General features: G+C 33.6%; 1 protein-coding gene across 1 annotated transcript; it reads left to right on the top strand.

The window, feature by feature from the left end:
- The first annotated feature begins 6,430 nt into the window (after positions 1-6,430).
- On the top strand, positions 6,431-9,638 carry LOC105786317 (short chain aldehyde dehydrogenase 1). The gene is made up of 2 exons (XM_012612693.2): positions 6,431-6,595; positions 8,698-9,638. Exons 1-2 carry the CDS (start codon positions 6,558-6,560, stop codon positions 9,476-9,478), a joined length of 819 nt encoding a protein of 272 aa, XP_012468147.1. The 5' UTR covers positions 6,431-6,557; the 3' UTR covers positions 9,479-9,638.
- Positions 9,639-9,907: the final 269 nt, after the last annotated feature.

The raw sequence follows: 9,907 nt of genomic DNA, 5'->3' as shown, positions 1-9,907 counted from the left end.
CAAGCTCGCCCTTAATTCCATCGCAGAATTTCGACTTCGATACTAATGAAAAGATCTTTCCAACTTAGCCACTCTATCTTTTAGTTCACATTTTTCCTTTTGGCTTTCTGACAAACTCTTTTCTACAGCTCCATTTCACGTCTGAACCTCTCGAAATTTCTTTTCCCATCCATTAGCCTTTTTTTTCCCGAATCTCTTAACGCCATTGTTCTGGAGTTTTCCCTAGCCCAGCAGTTCTTATTGATAACCTCAACTTCTTGTAGTCTGTCTTCAAACTGTCCAAGTCTTCCTCAGTCTTGTTCTTTCATTTTCTTAATTTCTCAGTCTCTAACTTTTGAACATCCACATCTAATCCCAAATGCATCTTTTCTTCTTCCAACTGCTCGATCTTCTTTTCGAGCTCTGTATTCCTCTTTTCAAAATCTTGCTTCATAATTTCCAATTCGGAGGGAACAACCCGCAAATGTTCTTCTATTGACTGACTATCTCATTGACTTGGCCTTGGGATGTTATCATTGATTCTTCTAACCCACCATTCATTATATTTAGGAGTTGTCGTCGGGCCTACGACTAATCTCTTCATCCATCGAGTTTGGTCTCATGCACTGGTTATCTCTCAAATCTTCTTTTTATAGCCATTATCTTTATACGAGAATTCGAACTCAGTTAAGCCTTGGGTTGCAGGTATAAACTGCCTTGACCTGTACTGTCTTAGCACCATCAATGGAGCATAACCAACAGCTTCCCAGATTCCAAGTAATGGGACCCAATCAAAATTACCACATCGGTACAAGATCTCATCCGGAAGCAACCGTGGGGCTCTCCACTTGACGTCATTCTCATGAAAATTTTGAAGAATGACCAACCATTTCTCTTCCGAGATGTCATCTATCCTTGGCGTAGCTGCTATCTCTTTTAACGTCGAATAATTTTCAGAGAAGACTCAATACGAAACCTTATCAATTTTCCAAAAATGACTGTGGAACCATGCAAGTAGAAGCTTCACACACCCAATGAATCTGCCTTCACCGGCCTTTCAACATGCATTTAATAACCTGAAGGTTTGTGCCAAAATTACCGGAACTGGTGTAACCCTCTTATCAATTCGGTCAAAGAGATCTGAGGTCGCTTCATCTACGTGCCGTAGTGCCTTAGGGAAAATTACTAGCCCATAAATGATCAGAGCAAAGGCATCGACCCTTTTCCTCGCATCAGGGTGCCCCAAAATCAGCTCTTGTAGGCTTTTCCAAGGGATATATTTTCTTTCCCCCTTCTGCTTGATCCGTGCTGTGACCCACTGCTCACTCATTCCAGTGATGTTCATCAACTTCTTTATAAAGGTTGGAACATTAAAGGCTCTAGAGTAGACTTTATCAACTTGGATCTTTGGACAACGTAGCAAAGCTGTATATCCTTCTATAGTGGGCACCAAATCAACCCTTCCAAAGGTAAAACAATCATACGCGAGGTTCCAAAACTGAGCGATGGCCTGGAACAAATGTACGTCTACCTTAATAATGAGTAGATACGACAAATCCCCATAACTAGAGTTGAACAATTGCTTAGTTTCGTCATTCCAATGGTCCCATATTACCTTTAATTCCTGAAGGCTATTTTGCGTTACACTAATACGGGTGTAGTCCCATAACTCCGACGTGTACCCCCCGACTAGACTATCTCCTTTCTCTGATTGTGTTTTCTCTGACCACACACGGACAGCAGCATTGTACTCTACTTTATCAAGAATCCGTTCTCCATGCCAAGCTTTCTAATTTAGTAATCGAACCTGAATCGACACTCTTTTGAATATGAAATGACATGCAAACATAAAAAACACCATAAGTTAGTACAACAAAAAACGAAACTTTAAGTAAGTAAAAAAAAGAATCAAACACCTATCGGAGCAATCGCTAGGGTTTTCGCAGTACGATCAAGGATGGGCTCCTAGGTTTTTCTACATGCAGCTCGATTCTAAAGTTGAGGTACCCGAACCAGCAGATTCCTCGATCCTTACCCATTATAGGCTCATACGGACCGAGTTCGGTTCAGGGGAATACATTTCCCTATGGCTGCACGGAGATGAAAATCTCACGAAGACATAGGTACGGATGTATCCCTGAAGTGATCCACTATCCTGCACGGAGGTGAAAACCTCACGAAGGAGTAGCTTCTCACTCCCACTTAAAGGGGTAAGACCAGAATAGCCTTTATGCAATATGATGTGAAGATATTAAAACTCAATTTACAGTAATCATACAAACAAATGCAAAGAGGATCGTAATTTTTCAAATCAAAATTTCAATTTTTGACAATAAGACAAAAAGGCAATCAATTTTACATCTTGACTCTCTAAATGGTCCCCAGCGACGTCGCCAAGCTGTCGAAACCATTTTTTTGTTTGATTTGAAAAACGGGGATCGACTTTTAAAAATAGAAATGGGAGTCGCCACCGATCTTTTATTGAGGTGTGATCGGGTCACCTTGAAAATAATTTTAGGTCTGCGAGTTTTGAGAAAATAGGTTCGGGAGTCGGTTACGCACAAGGAAGGTTAGCACCCTCGTGATGCCCAAAATTGGTACCGAGTTGATTGTTTAATGTCTTAGTGTCGAGCATTTGAAAAGATTTTAAAATACGATCCTTCTCTTTTTATTAATGTTAATTTTATAAAAGATGCGTGGATAAATTGATGCGGATGCCAAAGACCTCCTTGTCTCAGAGTAATAAAATGACACACCCAATACATTAGGGTGCGACATTTTTAGTCCTCGAGAATAAGTTTGTCTTTTGATTTTCAAAACTTGTGTGGTGAAGTTTAAAAAGGATATTTAATTGCTTTAAGTCAGATGAAAAATCGAAACCCAATACATTAGGACACAATTTCTCAAAATTCCGAGCATTGAATATCGCCCTTATTATTTTTTTTAAACTCTTCATTTTGAGAAAACGACATGCCACATCCAATACATTAGGACACGACTTATCGAATTCCCGAGAATGAGTTTTTGGTTTATGTGTTTTGATTGAAGAAAATTTTCGATTATTTAGATTCAACGAGGAAAAATGGAACCCAATACATTAGGGTTCCATTCTCTCGAGGATTCCAAATTTCGAGTATCGTGTTATTTTGAAAATTTGATTTCTAAACTTAAGCCATATCAAACACAATCTTTTGAACGAATGGAGCGCGATGGAATAATAATTTTCAATATGAAGCAATAAGCTAAAGTATGTACTAATAATCATCAATAACCAATAAATACGAATAAATAATATAATACATATGTGGGCCATATTATCCAACACACATCATGCAAACACAAATATCAACATTCAAAAATCATAAGCATTAACAATCAACCCTAAAATACATATTAAAAGACAAGAGAAGGAATGATAATCAACAAATTACAAGCACAAAATTTTAAAATAAATTCATATGAATTCATAATGATTCAAAATAAAGTTAATAAAAGCAGACACTATATAAGTAATGCTTTTAAATACATTTTAGAAGAAAATCAAAATTTATAATCATACTAGTACACATATTAATTTAAATAAGTAATAGCTATAGAGAGAACAACTTGATATAAATAATATATATATAATAATAATAATAATAATTTGAAATAAATAAAATATATAATAAAGTAGGATTAAAAATATAAAACCTAAAATATATATAAAGTGATAAATTTAAATAATACCAATATACATTGAGTTTCAAAATAAGGATACATGATAAATCTAAAAAATAAGATATGTGATAAATTTATACTATTAATAATGATATATTATAGAATTTTAAATAAAGTAATAATACCTAAAATTTAAAAAACTTGAAACATTAATATATATAAAACATGAAACAATATTAGATAAAAATTTAATTGTAAAATAACATTAGATTTAAAATAATGGTATTAAAAATAAAGGAATATTAAATAATTAAATGAAACAAGACGCAACATTGGACCAAAACGAAACAAAAGCAAAATATGGCGCTCAATTGAAAAGAATAAAAAACGATTTAAAAAAACATCAAAAATATATGGACCGATCGCGCAAATATCCCTCTCCATGCCAGGACGCGCGGATCTAGCCGCATCTGGGTCGAGTCCTCGGGTTGTTGCCTAAACGGCGTCGTTTGGATGCTAGGAACCCTAGCCCAGAACGACGTCGTATGATATTATTATTTAAACAAAATTTTCTAAAGAAAACATTAGCAGCCTTGTTTTTAAAAAAGAATTTCTTCTTGTTTCCTCTGCTAGGGTTTCGACCCTAGCCTTCAGCGCCGTCAGGGACTCCGTCGATCCTCGCCGCAATTACACCGTCAACGGTGGTCGGAGCTGCACCCCTAGGGGCTTTTTAGCTCCTCCTGGCGCAGATCCGAAGGCATTACCAGGTAAGACCCTTTTTACCCTTTTTGTACACGATTAAAAAATAAAAAAAAGAAGAAAACGGTAATGAAAAACCGAATAAGAAAGAAAAGAAAAGATCACCTTCCAAACTCTTTGATTTTCTGCTGTTGTATTTTTTTTTTGTATTGATTTTTGTGTGTGTGTGTGTGTAACCCTTCACAAATTCTGGAAAAATGGCTTTTTATAGGCGAAAATACAAAATGAAATCAAAAGAAAATTACAAAAAAATCTTCACTATTTACTGTATTTTCTTGCTATCCTTTGCTGTTGTTTTGTCTACTTTTGTTTGTTGCAGGTATGGAGGCCAGCTGGAGTGTACGGAGGCTCGCGTGGATTTGGCGCGGAGGCGCTACACGCGTGCGGACGCAACATGCGCGAGGAGGAGGCCTGGTTCTGCTGCGGCGGCTGAGGCTGTTTCAGAAATTGCTAGGGTTTCTGCTTATGTTCTGGGCTCAGAATCGGGTCTAAGTTTAGGTATTGGGTTGAGATTTGGGCCATTGGGCTGGTGTTGGGTTTGTATTTCAGGTTAATTTGGGGCTTAATGAGTTTGTTGTATTTTGGGTTTGGGTAAATTAACTGGATCTGCTATTGTAACAAAACTGGACATTTATTTTTTCTATTTTATTTTATTATTTGTTTTTTTTATGAATATGGGCCGGGCATAAATTGTGTATTACAACCGCTCTATTTAAAAAAAAACATACAATTACAAATATTCTAATTATTCTAATTATTTTCAAAGTTAACATATTATTACAGAAAAAAATAAATTTTTAACACAATTCTAAAGTATTAATAATTATACTATAGAAAAGAAATACATATCTGTTTTTTGGACCATCCAAATATTTGTAATATATAAAAATCAAATATGCAAAATAATTAGCATTAATCATTTAACACAAATAATATACATTAATACTAAACTACTACTAATATAATTAATTATACTAAAAAATAAAACATATCTTTCTTTTTAGTATTAACCTTTTAATAAAATAACATACCTTATTACTGAACTAAAAAAAAATTAAATATATCTTTCGATTTGCGGGGGGACCTTCAGCAGCAGCTTCTGATTTTTTTTTTCTTTAGAGTGATATCTGTTGGGGGTTTGGGAGACCCCCTTTTATAATAATAATAATAATAATAATAATAATAATAATAATAATATTAATAATAATAATAATAATAATAATAATATGATTATTATAATTATTATAATAATTTTTATTAAAGGTGAATTTGAGTGGACGGTGCATTTACCTAATATTAGTGTAAAAATAACGGTAGTGGTGAGATTAGAAACTGTAATGATACTATAACGTGAGACAAAAAGTAAGCTAAACGCACCGCATCCCACCGTCCATCCAAACTCACTCTAAAGTTGAGATTGATGGGTCCGGATTCCAATACCCGATAAAATTTCAACTTTTTTTAAAGCTTAAAAAATATATTTCATGATAAAAATATTAGAGTACTGCTTGACACGTTGGCTGCACCAATAAAAAAAATATTTTTTCCGTTTTATCAATATAAAAATACCGTGTATTTTTTGGTATAAAATATTAGTCTTGCCTATTGCTCAGACGGTACCCAAAATTTTTAAAAAAAAATTTCATTATTGAAGCAATTAGTGGTGGTAGGGGAAAGGGGTGTCGCTGATTGCTCAGACGGCACCGATGGTGAACTATTCATTTTGCCTGCTAGATACGTAAAAAAGGTGGTGTTATCCTATTTCAATATTTATTTTATTATTTTATATTATTTGGGTGAAAAATTCCATCAATTTATTTTATATATTAAATAAATATAATTACTTGTGTATGTAATATGTAAATGTAAAATAATTTTATACTGATAATTATAAAAATGATTTGTGAAAATTAATTCAAATAAAAATTGTATGTATAAAATTACAGGTAAATTTTTTATATTAAAAATTGACTTTAAAAGAGTTGCCTCAATTATTGAACATTATCTCGAGTTTGTGCTTGGAAGCTTACGAACTAAATTTTAAACTGTACACACGTGAAAGTTAATGTATAATTGGTCACTTTGCAACTATAAAGAGATGATATCATAACAATGGAGTTTACACATTAAAGAAAGGGTTCTTTTGTTGAGAGCTATATATGATGAGTAGTCCTGCTCAGTCTTCGGTAGCCAAGAGGTAACATCTGTTTTTAATTTCCTTTTTCGATTCTAAATCTTATTTTTATCAATATAATATAAAATATTTTATTGAATCAAATGTTCAAACATGATTTCTTTTTGAAAATTATACTTTATCTATTTCATTAATATATTATTTTTGAAAGGAAACATTTCCATCTAATGCGTTAAAGTGATGAAAAGAAATTGGACTTACTGAAAAATCATATAATAAAGTTTCTTTTTGGTTTTTTTTACACTTCAAATTAACAAAATCTGTAATTATTAGATATAAATATTAGCTAATGAAATCTTGAATATATTCGCAAAGGGCTAAGATATGAATTTAACAAGTATTTAGCTTTGAGTTCTAATCTATAAAATTATGGTAGAAACAAATGCGAATTTAGAATAAATTTTTAGGAGCACGGAGTTAAGTTGTAGAATTTAATGAGGGCTATAATGTAATTTCATAATTTTAATAGTTTATATTTGTTGAGTGTTTTTTCTGTCTCCTTTAAGTAGTGGTATCTTTATATTTATATGATATAGATACTGTTTATTGACATGACATGCTAGGTAGACTTCATGCATACAGACACATATCCTACTCTAGATTCAACATGTGTTTATACAGTATTATGCACGTGTAACCTCGCAGGAGAGCAAGCTCGACTTATGAGCTTGGTCTATGAGCTCATCCTGCGAGCTCATTAGGATCCGGCCCAAATCCCAACTCCCAAATGTTGAGTGTTTTTCTCTATCTCCTCTAGGTAGTGTTGTCTGCATATTTATATTATATGAAAACTGTTCATTGACTTGACATGCTAAGTAGGGTTCATGCATATTAACACGTATCCTACTCTAGACTCAGCATGTGTTTATACAGTCTTATGCACATGTAACCTCGTAGGAGAGCGAGCTCGACCTGTGAGCTTAGTCTTCGAGCTCATCCGGTGAGCTCATTAGGATCTGGCTCAAACCCATTCGAATTTTGGGCCGATGATAGTAATTATCCTAACAATATCTTTATAATTTTTAAAAAATTAAATAAAAATTATTATTTTTAGCGGCTAAAATACAATTTAGATCAAAAATTGAATTTCTCGTTTTAAGAGAGCTGTGCCCAACCAATCCCCTTGCTGTTGCTGCCCTTGGGTTGGGGCCTCAACCCTTCCGCCTCGTATTACCCTCAAAAATTTCAATTTTCTTCTGATATTTTTTAACTTAAAAAAGTTTTTTTTAATCCTTTCACAATGTATAATTTTATCAATTTATATATTGCACAAATATAACTTTGTAGGCCTTGCCCCGTTTATTTCATATAAATTTTGATACGTTGATATCTTTAAGTCGTGTTGATACTATTTTTCTTATATCATTAATTACTTAATTCAATTTTAACTTTAAATTTGTTTAATATATATCATTGTTTGTGTATATATTATTAATAGGAGATGGATCCATCTACACCGTATAAAATTAAACTATTTTTACACCATTTTTATATTTTTATACTATAAATATTTTGATGATCCAACCGTTAAATTTATAAAAATAATTATATTTGTTATGCATGTAAATTTTTGAATTAGTCTAATATTTCCAATATATTGATCTAAAATATTTTTATATTAATATATATTTAATGGTTAAATCTTTTCACAAAAAAACGAATAGTTAATTTTTTTAATTTATGTCAAACTTGATATGCATGATTTACATGATTGGAGTATGAAATATGATGGCTAGGTTGTTAAAATATTAGCATATAAAAGTTACCGAAAGGTGTAAAACTACTTAAGTTTTAATCCAATATAAGTGAATCATTCCCTAATAATATATATGTTTTATGCAGAAAAGATTTCGATCTAATTGGTTTTTTTATCCATAATTAATATGTATATACGAGCCAAATGCTATTCAAATATATTCACAGTGATTGAGACAAAGAATTTATGTTTAAGTTCAATTAACACGGGTTTCAATTTGATCTCGGAACATGAATCCCTACTTCTTATAAGAAAGAAAAACACGAAAAAAATTGAGAAATTGTATTGCACGGAGGGACCCAAATGGCCAAAATCCATCGTAATGAACCCCATCTTCGCTTTAATGCAGGTTAGAAGGCAAGGTAGCATTGATAACTGGTGGTGCAAGTGGCATAGGAGAGAGCACAGCTAGGCTGTTTCTCAAGCATGGAGCCAAGGTTCTTATTGCTGATATCCAAGATGAATTAGGTCAATCTCTCTGCAAAGAGCTCGGAACCCCAGATATCATCAGCTACATCCATTGTGATGTGACGTGCGAAACCGATGTCCAAAACGCCGTGGACTTAGCGGTCTCTAGGTATGGTAAGCTTGATATCATGTTCAATAATGCCGGTATTGCAGGGGAGGATGAGGTGAGAGCCATTGCTTCAGAAGGAGATAACTTTAGGAAGGTCCTTGATGTCAATGTGGTTGGTGGTTTCTTGGGTGCCAAGCATGCTGCTCGAGTGATGGTTCCGGCCCAAAAGGGGTGCATTCTCTTCACCGCTAGCGTCGCTTCATTGCTTTACGTCGGCGTTCCTCATGCCTACATCACATCAAAGCATGCTGTGGTGGGATTGGCTAAGAGCTTGAGCGGGGAGTTAGGGGAGTATGGGATACGAGTCAATTGCATCTCACCTCACGGCATTGCGACTCCTATGTTGTTTAAAACGTTAAAGACATCGGATAAGAGAAAGGTAGAAGAGATAATTTTGAGAAACGGAGTGTTGAAAGGGACCATACTCGAAGCAGAAGATATTGCGCAGGCTGCCCTGTTTCTAGCTAGCGATGAGGCCAAATATGTGAGTGGTGTCAACTTGCCAGTCGATGGAGCCTATAGTATCAATAATCAAACATGGAAAAGGGTCTGATGGAAGACTGTATTGCTGAATAGATGCTGCCTTTTGCAATGGGGTTTTAGGGTTTAATGCTTCATCCATATATTTGACAACTCCAAAACACCTTGCCTTAGAATTAAATAAATGAATCGTAACATGTCTTAAATAAATGAGCTTTTGAATTTGGATGAAACTCAAATTTGTGGCAATGTTATGTTTATCGGCTCTAAATGAAAACAAGTTAAAAATTATTAACTCAAAATTAATATGAAATAAACAAGATCCGAATTAAATTATCTTGAATGGTTGAAGAGATCCAAAAAATCCATTCCAATCAATTTGAAACTATCCCTACAACATGACACAAACACCATCATACAATAACAAGACATGACTTGGTAAAAATACGATAATTAAAATAAATAAGATATTTTTTAATTTAATTCAATTTCATGTATAAGA

The sequence above is a fragment of the Gossypium raimondii genome, chromosome 1 (assembly GCF_025698545.1).
Source record: "Gossypium raimondii isolate GPD5lz chromosome 1, ASM2569854v1, whole genome shotgun sequence".
In the NCBI taxonomy this organism is placed as follows: domain Eukaryota; kingdom Viridiplantae; phylum Streptophyta; class Magnoliopsida; order Malvales; family Malvaceae; genus Gossypium; species Gossypium raimondii.
Note: the sequence above shows the minus strand (reverse complement) of the source record. Positions and strands in the feature narration are given on the sequence as shown.

What these genes read in the sequence shown, in the direction of transcription:
- LOC105786317 (XM_012612693.2), top strand. Translation starts at nt 6,558, where the DNA reads ATGATGAGTAGTCCTGCTCAGTCTTCGGTAGCCAAGAG. An exon ending in CAGTCTTCGGTAGCCAAGAG is followed by an intron (nt 6,596 to 8,697) that starts GTAACATCTGTT and finishes GCTTTAATGCAG; the next exon opens with GTTAGAAGGCAAGGTAGCAT.